This window comes from Vulpes vulpes, chromosome 16 (assembly GCF_048418805.1).
Source record: "Vulpes vulpes isolate BD-2025 chromosome 16, VulVul3, whole genome shotgun sequence".
NCBI classification, from domain to species: Eukaryota; Metazoa; Chordata; class Mammalia; order Carnivora; family Canidae; genus Vulpes; species Vulpes vulpes.
In genome coordinates, this window is record NC_132795.1 from 19,799,621 (window position 1) to 19,817,861 (window position 18,241).

The window sequence follows — 18,241 nt, forward strand, 5'->3', positions numbered from 1 at the left end:
CCTTTATGGAACTCAGACGGAGCCTGTCCCTCCATCATGAGACAGGAAATCTGTTTCGACTGACTTGGTCATTGCTTAGATTTGGCCATGTTCTGCACTGCCTAAAACCTCCACTGCACTTGGCCAAGATCTTGGAGTCTCATCAGTCTTCACATTCTGCATATGTGACTTATAATATGAAACGTCTGAAGACTGGAGCATGTTTCCTTGGCTACTATCACTCAGCTTAGAAAATGGAGTGGGTAGGAGACTTATTTTAGCAAAGTTCTGCTTCAAAGCTTGACCAAGCTCAGAAATTGGGCTACCATAATATTTTATTGTATGATATGCAGAAGCAATGAAATGTTTAAAAAATTTTTTTGAGAGAGAGAGAGCACGTGTGCAGGGGTGGGGATGAGGAGCAAAGGGAGAAGGACAGAGAGAGAATCTTAGACAGGCTCCACACCCAGTGCAGAGTTCTATGTGGGGCTTGATCCTATTGAGATCATGACCCAAGCTGAAATCAAGGGCCCTATGCTCAACCGATGGAGCCACCCAGGCACCCCAGCAATGATACCTTTTAAAATGGGCATAAACATCATTTTTGTCTAGAATATCAACTGGAAGAAATAGTAAAAGATGTAAGCAGAAAGATACCAAGCTTAGGGTGAAATCCCAAATGCATGATTTTGCACATTTATCTTTAATGAGCTCTCATGGTTTTCTTCACTTCATGGATTCAAGAGGAGATAGGGAGAGTCGAGGTGTCATTTCACTGGTTGATAAACTGTGACCATGAGAAGGTAGATATTTAATCATTATGATATCCAAGTCAAGATAAATATTTGTTAAAGGGCTATTGTGTATGAATTACTTCATTTATTTCTCATGCAACCTTATGAATGAAGTATAATCAGCTACAGTTAAGGACACTGAGGCATAGTGGGGTTAAGGCAGAGGTAGTCCAACTTCAGGACCCATGTCCTCCACTCAGCTGCTCAGAGCTGCTGTAGCTAGCCTAAAGAGAGCACCTATGTAAATTCAAGCAAGGTGCCCCAGTAGAAGGGCTGAGTAGGAAAAGGAACCCCCACTGTGTGGATACCTCCCAGTCCAGAGGTGCATAGCTTTGGGAGCAGAGCACAGGCCCCTATTTGCTCTCTCTGCTGGATGCCATTGTACATCAAACAACAAACAAATCTTTCTGGCTAGCACAGTATCCACCCCTTGAAAACACAAGAATCTCTCACATATCAGTCTCTACTCCTGCAAGATGCAATGAGGATAATGAACTATTCTGCTACTTGGGTCTACCCAACTGTAGCATCACACAGATGCACATGTGCCCCCTGGTAAGAGATCTGAGTCTAGCTCAGGAATATGAACAATGCCAAAAAGCCCAGTTCTGGGCCCAGTGTTTCCTAGAATCAACATTACTAAATGCAGCATCATTTTTGGAGGAAGCCGCACTCACACAACTCTGGTTACCCAGGTGGTGGGTAACAGGCCTGGGTCTCTAAAGACACTGGTCCCCCTCCCCTCTGTTGGAATATTAACCCTCTAGGCAGGGAATCCTCAGCTCCTGAACCTGCATATCCAAGTCCCTGTGAAAGCAGGAAGAACAGAGAAGTGGAAGTGCCTGAGTAGCCTTTTTGTGATGCCCCAGAGTCTCCACTCTCCTCCATCAATCTGCAGCCTCTGGCAGGAAAGAAATCTCTCAGTAAGTCCAAGAATATAAAAATGTGTTTATCATCAGTCGGTTTGCGATGCACTAAGATCAATCAGAGTCTGAATTCAGCACTTTGGTATGTTTTCTGACTTCTAGCTCTGATAGGAAATGGAAGGGTCATTCTGCATTAACATCTTTGAACCAGTGCAAACCTCATCAGACAATTATTGTGATAACATTTAAAAACCAATCCAGTCATCTCTACCTTGGGTGTCTTGATTTTCTCTGAGGGGTTCTCCTGGTTCTTCATGATAGTCCAGTTCATCTCCATTTTCCTATGAGATTAATACATAATAGAAAAAAAAGTACATAAGACAAAAATAAAGGCAAATACTCCTGTGGTCTGTGCCCTTTGGTAAAAGGAAATCCAGTTTTCTTAGTTGTTTTTTCTCCTTTTTTGTCAACTTATTTTAACTTACAGTGTCCAAGAAGTCTAGTACCAGTGTGAATAGCCCTAAAGAGCCAGGTGGGCTTAGCTACAGTGTTGAGCACTACTGGGGTTTTAGTGGTACTTTTCTTGTGGGAGGCTTGCCTATTCATGTGCACAGGGTTCCATGCTGGCCTTAACTGTTGGGGGGGAGGTTGTGGGGAGGTGGAGAAGAATGCCACACCCAAAAGCCAACTCTCAAAAGAAACAAGGTACCTCTAGGGACTTGATACATGACTGGTGCAATGATAGCAGATGCTGAAAGAATGGAAAAGGTGGGATGAATCAGAATCCCAAGGCCTTGAAGATAGGTAGATTAAGGGCTTTGGTCTCTATCTTGAGAACAAATGGAAGGTACTGAGGGTTTAAGGCAGGGAAGCAAAAGCGTCAGGTTGGCCTTCTGTCGAGTTTCCAGGATTACCATGGATATGGTTTCTTATCACATCTAATCCCCTCTTCCTTCTTTCTCCCAGTCATACAAACTGTGCAGTCCACCATCTAGAAGTCTCCATAACAGTGGTTCTCAACTCTGGCTGCACAGTTAGAATTATTTGCAGAACTTTAAAAAGTATGATTTCCAGGGGATCCCTGGGTGGCTCAGCGGTTTAGCGCCTGCCTTCGGCCCAGGGCATGATCCTGGGGTCTGGGGATCAAGTCCTACATCAGGCTCTCTGCGTGGAGCCTGCTTCTCCCTCTGCCTGTGTCTCTGCCTCTCTCTCTCTCTTTCTCTCTGTGTCTTTCATGAATAAATAAAATCTAAAAATACATATATAAATAAATAAAAAGTATGATTCCCAGTATTGACCCTCAAACAATAGTTAAACTTTCTGGAACTAGAGCATTTTTAAGGCTTCTTGGTTGATTCCAATATGTAGCCAAGACTGACAGTCACCATTGTCCTTTAGAGCATTATTAGAAGAGCAACTTGTTGGTAGCCAAAGTGATGTGGCAGGTAGTCAATGACTTAAGTGAAGCCACATGTGTCTGATGAAGCCAGCTCTTGGCCTTTGTCACTGGGATCTCTGCTGAATCCACAGCTTCATTTGAGTTATAGAGAAGGAACTAGATATGGAAAACCCTGGAAGTCTCTCCTAGGACTAAAGTTCCTCAATCTTTAGTGACAATCAATTTTTCCACCTTGTTATCAAATATCCATACTGCTTTGGGAAGAGACAATGAATTATCTGCTACTTTGTTTGACATTCTCTTCTTACTCTGGGGCTTTTTATCTTGTGTGTTTCTTACTGGTTAGCTTCATGTTTGTAGCCAATGAGACATTCTGACATAAAAGAGCAAGAGCTGGGGTACCAGGCTGGCTCAGTTGGAAGAGCATGTGACTTTTGATATCAGAGTTCTGAGTTCAAGCTACACATTGGATGTAGAGATTATTTGAATAAATAAATTTTTAGAAAAAAAGAGCCAGAGCAGGTAAATTCTTTCTTTTTTGGCTTTTTAAGTTTATTTATTTATTTTTGTGATCTCTATAGTAATGTCTATAGCCAACATGGGCCTCAAACTCATGACTCTGAGAGCAAGAGTCATATCATGCTCTTCTGAATGAGCCAGCCAGGTGCCCCTTAAGTTTTTATTTTAATTCCAGTTCATTAACATACAGTGGTATATTAGTTTTACATGTACGAAAAAATTAGGAATGCTTCCCAAATTTGTGTGTCATCTTTGTGCATGGCCCATACTAATCCTCTCTGTATCATTCCAATTTTAGTACATGTGCTGCTAAAGTGAGCACAGTAATTTTCTTTCTTTTGTAGTTCTAATTTTGGAGAAAAAGCAGATTTGGCCTTAGTGTAGTAAAAAAAAAAATCATCCCTAAATAAATGGAAAGGTTTTTTGAAAAATTACAGCAGGAAAACTCACCTCAGTCACAATAAACTGCTAAGTTATAAGAGTAGAAAAGAGATAAACCGAAAGACAAGTTCCTGTTTATAAATCCTTTTAATCCAACAGGAAATTGGATTAAAAAGGAGAAACAAGTTTGCTCCTTTGGAAGAATTTCAAAGGCAACGATTAACCTTCAGTCTTAACAACATATAGCTATGAGCCTTTAGGGGCAAGAAATATTCTTCTCATTTCACAGATAGGGAGATGGAGGCAGAGAAATCAGGGACTCAAAAGAACATTCTTGCAGATCCCTGTTAGAAAAAGTAGTCTGAATTTGAAATTCTGTCTTTTGCTTAGAAAACTATCAAAAAAAACTATGGTGTTTTAGATATATGAACACACGTAAGAATTTACATACACCTAAGGTCATTCACTGCAACAGATTTGAAACAACCTAAAAGTTCTACCAATCGAGGACTAGTTAAATAAATTATGGTAATTCACACAAGGGAATATTATGCAACCATGAAAAACACCTCTTTAAGAATTAACATAGAAAGAACTCCAAGATTTATTAAGTAAAAAGATGTAAAACTCTGAACAATGTGTATAATATTAAAATGTGTGTAAAATGTATGTCTGTGTATTCCTCTATGTGTACTGCCTTATATATGTGTACTACAGGTCAGGAAGGACACACAGGAATCTAGCAACAGTGAAACCCAAGGGGCAGGGAACTGAACAGCTGACATACCCTTTTGTACTTATTTTTTCAAAAACCATCTGAGTATATTTCAAATTCAAAATCTGAGTTAAAAAAATTAAAACTACTAACATAACATTGTATGCCAACTATGTATCAGTTTAAAAAAACCTAAACCAGGGATGCCTGGGTGCCTCATTCAGTTAAGCGTCTGCCTTTGGCTCAGGTCATGATCCCAGGGTCCTGGGATAGAGTCCCACATAGTCGTCAGGCTCTCTGCTCAGCAGGGAGTCTGCATCTCCCTCTCCCTCTGCCTGCCACGCCCCCCCCCACTTCTGCTCTCTCTCTGTGTCAAATAAATAAAATCTTTAAAACAAAACAAAACAAAACAAAAACCCTAAACCAAATAAAAAGCAATTTGTCATTTTTAGTATAAATTACTATAAATGACTAAACCAAGTGATTGAAACACATAATAACACTTGCTGAGTGAGCGAAACAACTGAAGGACTGGAAATTTGATCCCAGCTTGGTATTCTGGCCAAGTCATTTGCTCATCATCTGTTCACTTAGTGCATGAACACTGATTGAGTGTCGTGTGCCAGGTCGTGTGTCAGGCATTGTGAGCTCCAAGCTGAAAGATGTACTTTTTTTTTTTTTTTAAGATTTTATTTACTTATTCATGAGAGACACAGGGAGAGAGGCAGAGAAAGGGAGAAGGCAGAGGGAGAAGCAGGCTCCCCACAGGGAGCCCAATGTGGGACTTGATCCCAGGACCCTGGGATCACGACCTGAGCCAAAGGCAGATGCTCAACCACTGAGCCTCCTAGATGCCCCTGAAAGATCTATTTGTAAACAGCTCACTGACTTGTGCAGAAACGATGTAAAACCTCAGCATTGCAATGCTCTGATAAATGCTGTGACAGATTATGACAGGTTTCTGCAGGACCTCACAGGAGGTGAAGCTTAAATTAGTCTGGGGAAGGCTTGTTTACAGGGGACATGGTGCTAAGTCTTGCAGAGAAGGGGAGGTAGGGTAGTTCCCCGCAGAGGAAGCAGCAATGTGCTGGTCTGGGGGTAGCTTGGTGTGGCTGCAGTGCATGGACAAGTGTGAATTAGATATGGGCCAGATCTTGTAGATTGCAGTATGGAGTTTTAAAAAGGATTGATTTGTTATATTTTTCTAAAAGAAATACAACTTTGATGCCAGGATTTAACCAGAAAGCCAATAGGGATATGGTAAGGCATTTCAAGCAAACCAGTGATAGGACTGAGCTGTGTTTAGAAAGAGCACTGACAGCAGTGTGGTCCTATAGGGCGGGAGTGAGTGGGGATAGTAACAAACACTCTGTAAACATAAACTGTAGCACTGAAACCAGACACAGGACATAGTTGCCTGAATGGTTGGGATGTGGGTCCTGGAGCCAGACTGCCTACCCTGGAGGCCCTGACTCCTACACTCCATGCCTTAGAGATCGTGGGAGCTACTCAGACTCTGAAACTTGGTTTCTTCAACTGACAGGGGCTGCGCCAGGTGACCTGAAGTTCTCATCCCTTCTTGTAGAATCTTCCACTAGTCTTGCCCACTACCCTCATGCACATAGGCCCACATCAGGCTTTCATGAGGAGCTTCCAGGAGAATGGAGGAGCCTAGGATGCAGGAGTCAGAGGTGGGGCTCCAGTGGGCCTGCAGCCAGCTACATGACCTATCTTTGAACCTCACTCTATCTATAAAATGGGAGTCATAATAAATATTTGTACAGGCTTCTTCTTGAAAGGCTTATTTAGGAAAATACATTTGGAAATTCTGTGTAACATACCACAATACATGCATCTAAATGTCTAATTTCAACACCTTTAAAAAAAAAAGATTTTATTTATCTATTCATGAGAGACACAGAGAGAAAGAGAGAGAGAGAGAGGCAGAGACACAGGCAGAGGAGAAGCAGGCTCCCCTCAGGGAGCCTGATGCGAGACTCGATCCCAAGATCCCAGGATAATGACCTGAGCCAAAGGCAAATGCTCAACCACTGAGTCACCCAGTGCCCCCTCAACACCTTAATAACAGAAGAAAGTCAATATCATTTAAGAGTTTTAGTATATGTGCTGCCAAAGTGAGCAGTGTCTTTTAAGAGTTTTAACTTCAGGGACGCCTGGGTAGCTCAGTGGTTCAGTGTCCATCTTTGGCTCAGGTTGTGATCCCAGCATCCTGGGATTGAGTGCTGCATTGGGCTCCCGACGGGGAGCCTGCTTCTCTTTCTGCCGGTGTCTCTGCCTCTCTCTGTATGTCTCTCATGAATAAATAAAATTTTAAAGAAAAAAAAAGTTTTAATTTCAAGGTAGTACAATTTTTCTTGTGTATTATAAAGGTCCCACATGTTTAATAATGAAAACCAATTTATGAACATTGTAAGTTATCTTGTGTTTTTGAGATTAAGATATATTAGGCTGCCTGTGTAGCTTACTTGGTTGGGCATCTGCCTTCAGCTCGGGTGAAGCTGCTGGGATCCCAGCATGCTGGGATCGAGTCCCACATTGGGCTCCCTGCTCAGTGGGGAGCCTGTTTCTCCCTCTGCTCCTCCCCCTGTTGGTACTCTCAAGTAAATACATAAAATCTTAAAAAAAATACATATATATATATATATATATATATATATATATATATATATATATATATATATATATAGTCTCTGCTCCTCTCCTAGGGTCTGAAGCCACAACAAAGATGTACAATTAAATTATTCACAGGAACAGTAAACTGACCTCTTCAAGATCAGGCATTGTGGGTATTGTGGGTTTTGTGGCTTTGAGTCCTAGCTCCCTCTGCTGGCAGCCATGTCACCAATCATCAGCTCATTTTACCAGTCCCGTTTCCTCATCTGTACAGCAGAGATTGGCACACTCACCAGGAAGGAGGTGGGAAAATTAAGTAAAGCTCTAAATATGTGAGGGGCCTGGTCCTATGCAGGAATCAATGAATGTTTGTTCCTTTCTCCTTTATGAGTTGAATCTTTTGTAGGTATGAACATTCTTTTAAGGTTATTATTTCATGTAATTCTTGCCTCACTGTTGAGAGGCAGGGATGGAGATGCCAGTATTACTATTTCCATTTTACTAAATAGGAAGCACAGTCCCGGAAGTGTTACAAGGTCACTCATTTGGGGTTTGCAGTGAGGCTTTATGGCAGATGGTTGAAAACATGGGCTCTGGAGCTAGGCTGTCTTTATCTTGTTTCTGTCATTTACTAACTGTAGGACATTTGGGGAATTACTTAATCTCCCAATGCCTTCATTTTCTCATCTGTAAAATGGGATGTTACCTATTTCTTATATTTGTTTTGTGAATTAAACAAGTTCTTTTTTTTTTTTTTTTTGAATTAAACAAGTTCTTGCATGTAAAATTTAGAACAGAGTCTGGCACAAAGTAAGTACTCAGTAATGTCAGCAATTATGATTATTTGTATTTCTTTCCATTTCCCTTTTCTGCCTCAATATTTTTATCTTCTACCCTCATCCCCTGAAATGTGCAACGCTTCCTACATGCACCAGGAAAAATGAATGAAATGCCCTGTGGATAGGCAGGAAATGCATGAATGACATGTGTAGAATGAGCTGGTTTCTATAAAGCTCTACATGCTGAAGACAGGACTTTCTTTTTTTCTTTTTCTTTTTTTAAGATTTTATTTATTCTTTTTTTTTTTTTTTTTTTTTTTTTAGATTTTATTTATTCATGAGAGACACAGAGAAGCAGAGACACAGGCAGAGGAAGAGGCAGGCTCAAGGCAGGGAGCCCAAAGTGGGACTCGATCCCAGGTCTCCAGGATCAAGACCTGAGTTAAAGGCAGATGCTTAACCGCTGAGCCACCCAGGCATCCCTGAAGACAGGACTTTTCTCTGTTTGAATTCACCATCCTTTTCTACACAAGACCTGAGATTTGTCCTTTTCTATAATACTTAGGATTTCCTAAGAATCCAGGAGCTACCATGTCAAGAAGGGGAAGGTTTACCTAAGGAGACCTTTTAACACTGAACATTCCCAAGAAAAGGTGTCATCTTTTGGGCAAGGACAGTTTGGGAGTCAGAAAGCCTACTGTGTGCTCTGTAAGTCCTCTGTAGAAGCAGGCAAAATTACAATTTCTGTGAGTGTTGCAAAGGGTGGACGGAAACGTGGGCCTTAGGGATGACAATGCCTTCCCCTCTATAACATGGTGCCAACACTGCTGAACAGAAAGTGTAACCCGAAAGCATTGTGGACACTAAATGAACAAAAAATTATTGTAAAATTCTACACTCTAAATTCTGTAATTTCTAGATGCTCCATAAATATACTTATCTCATTTTCATAGTAATTACCACCTTTGAATATACTATACATGTTGCCTAGGGCAGGACAAGGGTCTTGGTCTCTTTTGTTTGCTGATGTATTCCAAATGCTCAGAGAGGGCCAGAGACACAGTAGGTAGCAGATGTTCACTAGGGATTGAATGAGTGAATAGTGATGATGTTCATCTTATCCCATCCTGGGAAGTACCAACCATAATTCTTTAGGCCCTAAGGGGAGAACTAAACTGATGCTAAGGAAAAAAAAAAAAAAAAGGTAGTTTCATTATTATAACTATTTTGGACTGAATTGTGTTCCTCCAAAATTCATATATTGACCTCTACCACCAGTACCTCAGAACGTTATTGTACTTGGAGATACAGTCCTTAAAAACTTAAAATGAGGTGAGCTCATCATCGGAGTGGGCTCTAATCCAATATGACTGGTGCCCTCATAAGAAGAGGTGATTAGGACATAGACACACACAGAGGGAAAACCATGTGAAGACATAGGGAGAAGATGGCCACCTATAAGCCAAGGAGAAAGGCCTCGGAGGAAACCAACTTTGCCAACTCCTAGGTCTCAGACCTATGGTTTCCAGAATTATGAGAAAATAAATTTCTATTGTTTAAGCCATCTAGCCTGTGGTACTTTGGCGGCCCTAGCAAACTAATATAAATAACAAATTAATTATTTTGAGGGGTGCCTGAATGGCTCAGTCAGTTAAGCATCTGCTTTCAGCTCAGGTCATGATCCTGGAGTCCTGGGATTGAGCCCTGTATCAGGCTCCCTGCTCAGTGGGGAGTCGCTTCTCCCTCTACCCCTCCCCCTACTTCTTCTTTCTCTAATAAATAAATACAATCTTTGAAAATAATAATTATTTTGAAAACTTGTAACGATTTTTTTTTTCCTGTCCAGAATCATTCTTTCTTACTGTGGTTATAAGGACCCTGTTTCTCCTTTTTGAGACATTCCCACCCACTCCACTTTTTGTCCCTGTAACTTCAGGTTGGGTCATTTAGTGTATTTCAATTTCCGGCCACAGTGATTCATTTGGGCATGGGCATGTGACCCAAGTTGGGCCAATGAGATTTAGTTCCAGAATAATCTAGAGAAGTCAGTGACCACCTTGCTACATGGGGAAACAACCTATATAAGAGAGGAAACAGAGGAAAACTGAGCCTAGCCATGCAGTGAGATAGATTTGGGGCAAATACTTGACTCCTTATCAAAGCCCCACATTGCAGAGTGAGGATTGGAACAGCCCAGAGAAGATGTAACCTGAGAACTCTAGATTAGCTGACGTTAGGAGGGTGACCCTCATGACCTCCTAAGTCTCTGACAGTTTACAGCATTGGATGGTGCCACCGTCATGAACCCTGCATGTATTTGGTTTCTTCTGTTTCCGTTCTTCCTAGTCACTTCTTATCAAGGGCCTGGGGTGTTGTTCTCTAGGGTAGTACAAAGAATTGGAGATCCTTCCATGGCAAACTTTGCTTTGTTCCTGATTAGTTTCTTTTACTCCCTGATCATTTATTTCCAGTTCGTTCAGCTCTTAGGGGGGCAAAGAATGGACAAGAAGAGGACCCTAAGCCAGAGGGCTGTTGGATAAGAAGAGGACCCTAAGCCAGAGGGCTGTTGGATAAGAAGAGGACCAATTTATGGGGCATTCGGTGAACACCTTCCGTGTGCCAGGCACTGTGTTAGATGCTGGGGCAGGATAGACTATCGCAAAGCTGGACAAATGACATTCCCCCCGCCCCACCACAGGAACTCTCAGTACCCTTAACTAGTTATGATGCTGAGCTTAGGAGAATAATGAACTCTTAGGAAACAGAAAATAAGGTCAGACATCCAAAGAAGATATGCAGTTGACTTGTAAATAGTTACCAAGAATCAGTCTTCTCCTTCAGTCAGAACACCAGCTCTACCCAGTCACAGTGATAAAACAGTAACAATTATTTTAGCTACTGCCAAGATAAAATGAATTATATTTGCTTGTTTTATGAGGTAGTTCAAGGTTATCCTTTCTCCTCTCTTTTCTCTGTCCCCCACCACCCAAACCAGACACCCAACTGATTTGTCCCCGATGGCTGGCTGTGATTACTGTCCTAATTTGTTCTTCCTTCATCTGCTACAAACTGCCTATTTTCTGTCCCTTCTGATAAAGCAGGAACTCTGAGGGACTTCTGAAGCTGTTTTTGTACCATGCAGAAATGTATTAACTGGAATGCCTGTGTATGTGTCTATAAAACCCCTCGTCTTCTCAGTGTGAGATCACCTTCAGGAACGGCGTCATGTCGATGTGCAGCTTGCGCGTGTAAAATTCTTTTCTGTTTGAACATATCAGCCCTTTATTTATACAACTTTGAGGCTCTCCTGTCTTCTGAGCTGCTGCCTCCAAGGACTGCTGGGCTCCCTGTGAAGAGAAGCAGAAAGCCCAACTTTCATAGGAATGATATACAGTGCGACAAGAGCTAGTCTAAATCCCCAAATATTTATAGAAAGTAATTTTTCATCGTTGGAACACTAGTCATAACACCTATTTTTACCATTGAAGACACAGGGGACCCAGATGTATAGAGGATAATCCAAGACTTATTAATTCATACCTGGGATCAGTATAATGGGAAAGGGGGATAAAGGACCTTCCTGTGTTTCAGGATTGTAATCATTTTATTTAATCTTCCCAACAACCCTGTTCTTGTTATTCCCATTTCACAGATGAGGAAGTAGGGGCTCTGGGAGTTACTTAATGTAACTTGACCAAAGCCAAATAGTTGGTAAATGGCAGAGCTGAAATCACCATCTGCCCCAGGCTCCCCCACCCTCCACCTTTTATTTATTTTTTTTTTTTAAATTTTTTTTTTATTTATTTATGATAGTCACAGAGAGAGAGAGAGAGGGGCAGAGACACAGGCTGAGGAAGAAGCAGGCTCCATGCACCGGGAGCCTGATGTGGGATTCGATCCCGGGTCTCCAGGATCGCGCCCTGGGCCAAAGGCAGGCGCCAAACCGTTGCGCCACCCAGCGATCCCACCCTCCACCTTTTAAAAAAGATTTTAATTATTTATTTGACAAAGGAAGAGAGAGAGAGAGAGCACAAGCAGGGAGAACAGCAGGCAGAGAGAGAAGCTTACTCCCCCCCGAGCAGGAGTCCTATGCAGGGCTCCATTCCAGGACCCTGGAACCATGACTTGAGCCGAAGTCAGATGCTTAACCAACTGAGCCACCCAGGCGCCACCCCCCGCCCCAGACTCCTTTTTTAATGAGAGCTTTTCAATGCTTCTATGGCTTCCACAAATGGTTATCAAATCTACCTTGCAGATAAAGTTATAGTAAAATTCCAGTTTATTTGCAAGCTTACTTGATGTGTTAGGAAGAGTGATATGAACAAATCTAGCAAGAGGGAAGGAAGAATGGAAGGCCCCAAGGCCTCTTCAATCTCTTGGGCCATGCTCTCTTCCTGTTACCACAATATGCAAATTATGTCATGTTTCAGAGCACAACAAAGTTTGATCTGAAGTTGGTTTCTAGCCCATGCTCTATACTGCAACGTAGGTGATCTTTCTAAGATGCAAAGTAGACCACACCAGTCCTCTCCTCTGCTTAAAACATTAAAAGACCCTTGCCCTCAGTGTGATGGCTAACCTTGCCCTGCTTGCCTGGCCCTGGACTATCTCTTCTGCCTCATTCAGTCATTCAACAAATATTTACTGAGTCCCTTCTCTATGTCCACTAGAGCAGATACAGCACTGCAAGAAGCAGACAGAAGTCTCCACCCTCGTGAAAACTGCACATGCATTCTATTGGGAGGGAAGAGATAACAAGGAAATGGAATACATGTTATATGTTATGGCCCAATTCAGTTAAAATGGGGAAGGCCAGTGAAGGCGCCTTTACAGGAAGTATGTATTGACCTCCAGAAGCTAATCCTCTGCACAGCATTGGCTCCTCATTCCCAAAGAGGAAAGTTATTTGTTACTTTTCAGGGCTGATTTGCTGGGGTCACTAGTATGCCATGAGGTCACCCTGGGTGTGGATTTGATCATTTCCATATTTTCTAGGAGATTAAATCTCTCTGGGCCATTATAAACTCCCTGTCCTACAACATTTATATTAAAGTATTAGTGATGAATTAACAGTTGGGTCCCCACAAACAGCCGTCATTTTGATGAACATCTCCACCCTTTTGAAATGTGGCTAAAAACTTTTCTGGACAAACACATGTCCAATTTTTTGTCATTTCAGTCATTTTTCTGATTAGCTTCTCAGAGTGAGACAGTCTCTCCCTATTTCTAGATCAAATGAAAACATTCGGTCCAAGCTAGAATCATATGAAAAATTTGAAGCAGCTTTCTAGCTTCCAAAATCATGCATGAATCACTGAGTGCAATAATAGAAATCAGACAATACTGATTTGAGGGAAATTTCTCCATTATCTTCAAGAGAAGATTTTGTGTTAGCCCAGAGGACAAAAGCATAGTCACAGCCAGTTCCAATGGCTAGAATTACTTTCTTATTACTCTCAGATTGAAGAGTAGAGAGTTGCGAGGCTTTGAGAAGAGTCCCTCCAAGTCATCTGACCTGTAATCTTTTTTTTTTTTTTCTTAAGTAGGCTCCACATCCAGCGTGGAGCCCAACATGGGGCTTGAACTCATGACCCTGAGATCAATCCTGGGCTGAGATCAAGAATCGAATGCTTAACCAGCTGAACCACCCAGGTGCCCCCGTGGCCTGTACATCTTTTGATAAAACAATTCTCTTAATTGTGTGGCTCATCTCCTTAACTTTAGAAGCCATGAATTCTCACTTGATGGAATATCATCAGTGAAGGTTCTATAGTCACTGGAATTTTGTAAAGAACTGTTTTTACTTATTACTACATTCAAGTGTTCTAACAAATAAATGATAGTGAAAGGGGGCTTTGGAGATGGGAGGCAAGAAAAGATTAACTACATAAAAAGGATTCTGGGAGGTAGTGAGAAGAGGAAAAAAAGTCAGAAAGTAAAAACCAGGCAAGAAAGCCATGTGTTGGGATGGGTTTGCATTTATTCATCAAGCTGGTATTTATTCAGTGATACTGTATGTGTCAGACATACACATACATAGCAGGATGATTTTAGATAGTGATAAGTCTATGAAGAGAATGAAACAGTATAGGATGGAGGTTGGTGAGCAGGGGTGGGACTAGCCTTTGGGTGATGTGGGAAGATCTTTCTGAGATGAGCGGAGTGGAGAGCTAGGTGATAAGAAGAAGTTGACCATGGGAGGATCTATCTTTTGCACTCAGTGTAGCCCGTATCTGATTATTTAGAGGTAAAACCAGGCAGGAGTCCTCTGAAAAGGAAAGTGGAATTCCTGATTTCTAGGCCTGTTCTGACCAGCCCTCTGGGCTCCATCCCTGATCCTGCAAGGCACACTTCTGTTTTCTGGGTGGGACAGCAATCATAATTACACTTGCAACTCTTGGGCTATTTTGAGAGCAAAGAAGCAGAATAAATAGTAAACAGGAGTCAAAATAGCTGAAGATGCATAAAAGGGAGAAGAAAGCAGAAGGATAGATGGAAGGGAAGGAAAATGGAGGAACTAGTTGAAAGCAGAGATGCCTGAAGCTTTTTTGTTTCTTTCCTGTGCAGACTTCATTGGACAAGATTACAAAACTGGTGGAAGGGTGAACTTTAGCAGAAAGTCAAAACCCACCTATACTGTACTGTAACTACTTTAATATTTTCATGTTCTGCTAAAAAACACCTGAGAGCCTTTCTTTTCAGTAAATGAAACAATAAAGATTAATGAGTTAATTTGGTAAAGCTGATTTGAATTGCACAGAAGGTGTTGCGTAAGTACTTGGCATTTAAAAAGTTATCTGACATTTAAAAGGAGATGGCTGTTAATGAATTCAAGAGCTAATCTTATACTCTGACAGAGAGAGCCATGGAAAATCCAGGATTATTATCTTGCTGTAAACATAATGTGATTCAGTTGAAAGCCAGAACAAAAGAGAGCTATGGGCTGTAATACAAATATCCATAAGTGCACATATATAATGTAGTGAAACAGAGGAATTCCATTAAATAAATGCCATTTCCTTTCTTGCTCCTATTAATATTTGAGCCACAAACTTAAAAAAAACCCTTCTCTCCAATAGTTTTTCCTCCTCCTTTCAACTTGTATATTTTGAAGAGTCACCACCATGGGTTGGCTCTACAGTCATTGGAATGACTTACCTTAAGAAGGAAAGCAGATTCTAAACTCAATCAGCTAGATCTCCACCCATGGGTCCCACAGAGCCACCATACAGATCTGTCCTGCAGGCATCTCTCAGACCCTCCTCTTTACTTCTCCCACTCCTTTCTAATTGGGGTTCCCCATCTCCCTAGCTGTGGCTTAATGGCTCCAAGAAGAGCTATTGTCCCTCATTAAGGAGGCTGCAACACTCTTGCTAACTGCCTCCCACGCAGCTCACAACTTCATTCTGCCTGAGAGAAAGCTGCCAAGAGTCTCTGGGAACCTGTGGGCAGGCTGAGCTGGAGGAAGAAAACAGAAGGAAGGAGGCCTTTGTAGCCAAGATCTGAAATATGCTGGGGCACACACCCCATCATTATCTTAATGCATGGAGAGCAGGGTCGGGAGGCCTTTGCTGAAACCCTTATGTGGTCTATCAAGTTGTCACATCAAACCTCTGTGCACACAGGGCATTTGTCCCCTCCTGTGAGCAAACAAAAGGAAAAGAGCCAGGCTCTCCTCTGGATCACCAGGCCCCCCTCCTTGGCTGAGAGTCTGTCCCTCCACTTTCCTGGGGGTTGGGGAGACTCTGAATCCCAGCAGGAATGGAGAGATCTGAGAGATTTAGTCACAGGGGGTGGGGAGGGGTGAAGAGGGCTAGGATTCTGAGCTTCCCCCTCACCATGCGCCCTGCTGGGTAGGTGGAGACCAAATCCTGGAAAGAGCCACTCCTGCCAGGGCCATGGGCTGAAGGATCTGGCTAGTTCCCCAGTACTTGGCCTTCTCAGACCCTGTTATTTCTTGCCCATGGAAGCCTGTGGAACTAAAAATGGGCAGTAGGAATGGGCGCACAGTGGGAGCTGAGAGGAGAATGGAGTCCTGTAGTGCTCCCTATGACTGGGCTGCTTGTGGAGGGATCTGAGTGGACCATGGACTTCATATATGCTAACACTCAGGGTAACTGGGAGGGGACCCAGCCTGTTCAAGGTCAAACACCCTAGCTGGCTGGAGGTCCCCTTCTGAGACCTTGTCTCTGTCTAGGTTTCCCTGGCCTGGAGGAGCAGAAGACCTCTAGTCTTTAGGAGGCCAGAGAGAACACCAGGATCTCTATTCAATAAACTGGTCTGCCTGCATGGCCTCTTTCTGAGGAGAAAGGAGCCTAAACCATGGGCTCCTTCCACTCACCACAAGTGGGTCCAGTGGTCCATGTGCCTGTCACCTGGGTTCATCCTGTCCATCTCGGCCACCTGACATCCTGGCCCACTTTTTCTGTTCTAGAGGCAAAATTGGTGCTGGTGAGATGGGCGGAGGGGATGGATAGTTTGCGGAGGGGCTCTGCAAGGAGGCACAGCCAACAGATGGTTTGGTTGGAAGCCACAGAAGAGCCTTCTCATTTCCCTTCCTGGCACAGATTTTGGTCTCCATCCACTTTTTTATGCCTCAACTATACGAAAGGAGATTGTATATTCTCCTGAGGGTTTAACAAATTAGTCTAATAGCTAGCAAACTTAGATTAGGAAGAGAAACACTGCAAGCTCCAGTCTCAGCTTTAGGGACTTGTGTCACGTCATTAAGCTTTTTGTGCCTCAGTTTCCCTACCTATACAATGGGGCCAACCAACCGCACTGTTCCCCTCAGGGAGCATTTGAATAATGAAACCCATCACATCTTAATTCCACAGGCTTCTACTATCTGGAAGTAAATCTTATCCGTGAGTTCTAATTGATATTGTCTTCAGTTTAATTAAGTGCTTTGTTGACACAACAGAATCATTGTTTATCTGGCTTAGCAGGAGCTGGAGGAGAAAAATTTTAAGCCAAAATAGTGATCTCTTTTGCCTCAGGGGAGGTAGAAACTAGCTTTTTCTGTGAGGGGGTGTCTGGCTGTCTTCAGGCTGGAACTTTGCCTGTGTTTGAGAAATGACGCATCCTATTTTAGGCTGGGAGATGAGAGGTGGTGGGGTGCAGGGTGGGAAATCTGAACAAGTCCCTACCTCCTTCTAATCCAACACTTTAACCCAAAACTGTGTGACTTCCTTGTTATTGCTGGGTCTGGTGTGACTTTTCCAAGCTGACAGCCAATCGAGAGACAGGGAAACTCAACTTGCAAAAGGATCCCACTGTAAAAGGTCATTTAAAATCAGTCGATTTTCACTACGAAAAGAAATGATACCCATGTTGCTTTGATTCCCACACTGGCCCATGAAAGTTTATCTAACTCATAATTTAGCTGGACTAAAAAGCTGAATTAGCCCTGGAAGTGCTGGGACAGCACAGGGCTCGAAGAAGAGAAACAAAGATCTCCTTTCCCTTTCCTTCCCTCCCGCTCCCTTCCTTTGGGCCCTCTGGTCCTCTGGCCTCTAAGTTTTCCTGGGCAGCCCTGTGCTGGGGGTAGGGGTGGGCCCTGCTGGAAACAGGGCTTCTGGCTCCAAAATTCTCTGCCTCCCTCTGACCTCCACCCCGTCCCAGGCTTTCAACTCTGTTTCCTTAGGTGCAGGACAGAAAACAAGAAAAAAAAAAAATCACAATGAGATATGAGAAACCCAAAGGAATCTCTAATAGGTAGAATTGTAAGCAGTGAAACAAAATCCAGACAGCATAGAGGATATTTGGTTGGGGAGATATTTGCGCTTGGGGGCTGCGGGGCGTGTGAGGGGGGAAGGGGAAAATGGTAGGTAGACTGGCTCACAGTCCTTTAAATTATTCCTGCTTTTCCACATCTGACCTTTTAGATGGTATACAAGCTCCGAGTTCTGTTTTATAGTGGCTTTCAAGCAGAGAACAGGGGAATAGAATACTTTACTATTGTAATTTATTGGGATTGCTTAGTGACAAACATTGTGCTAATCCCTTTCCATATGTTGTTTCATCCAATTCTTGTCATGACCTCATAAGGGACATATTATTATCCTTCATAGATCAGGAAATTGGGCCTCAGAGAGGTTAAATAACCTGCCTGAAACCACAGCAGCCAGTTGGGAAGAAGCTGGGATCTCAATGCAGCTTTGTGGGATTCCCAA

At 42.7% G+C, this 18,241-nt stretch overlaps 1 protein-coding gene and 1 non-coding gene across 9 annotated transcripts in view; both read right to left on the reverse strand.

Moving 5' to 3' along the window:
* The window catches only part of KIAA2012 (KIAA2012 ortholog), a 122,754-nt gene that overhangs the window by 43,715 nt on the left and 60,798 nt on the right, over positions 1-18,241 (reverse strand). For all 8 annotated transcript variants that reach the window (XM_072741970.1, XM_072741967.1, XM_072741964.1 and 5 more), the window contains 2 exons: positions 11,276-11,413; positions 1,911-1,980 (listed from right to left, as the gene is read on the reverse strand). In XM_072741970.1, coding sequence (XP_072598071.1) covers positions 1,911-1,980; positions 11,276-11,413 — 208 coding nt within the window. The remainder of the gene's footprint in view (positions 1-1,910; positions 1,981-11,275; positions 11,414-18,241) is intronic.
* Positions 3,773-3,879, reverse strand: LOC112922948 (U6 spliceosomal RNA). Its single transcript, XR_003235561.1, has one exon. It is a non-coding gene; the product is annotated as a U6 spliceosomal RNA (small nuclear RNA).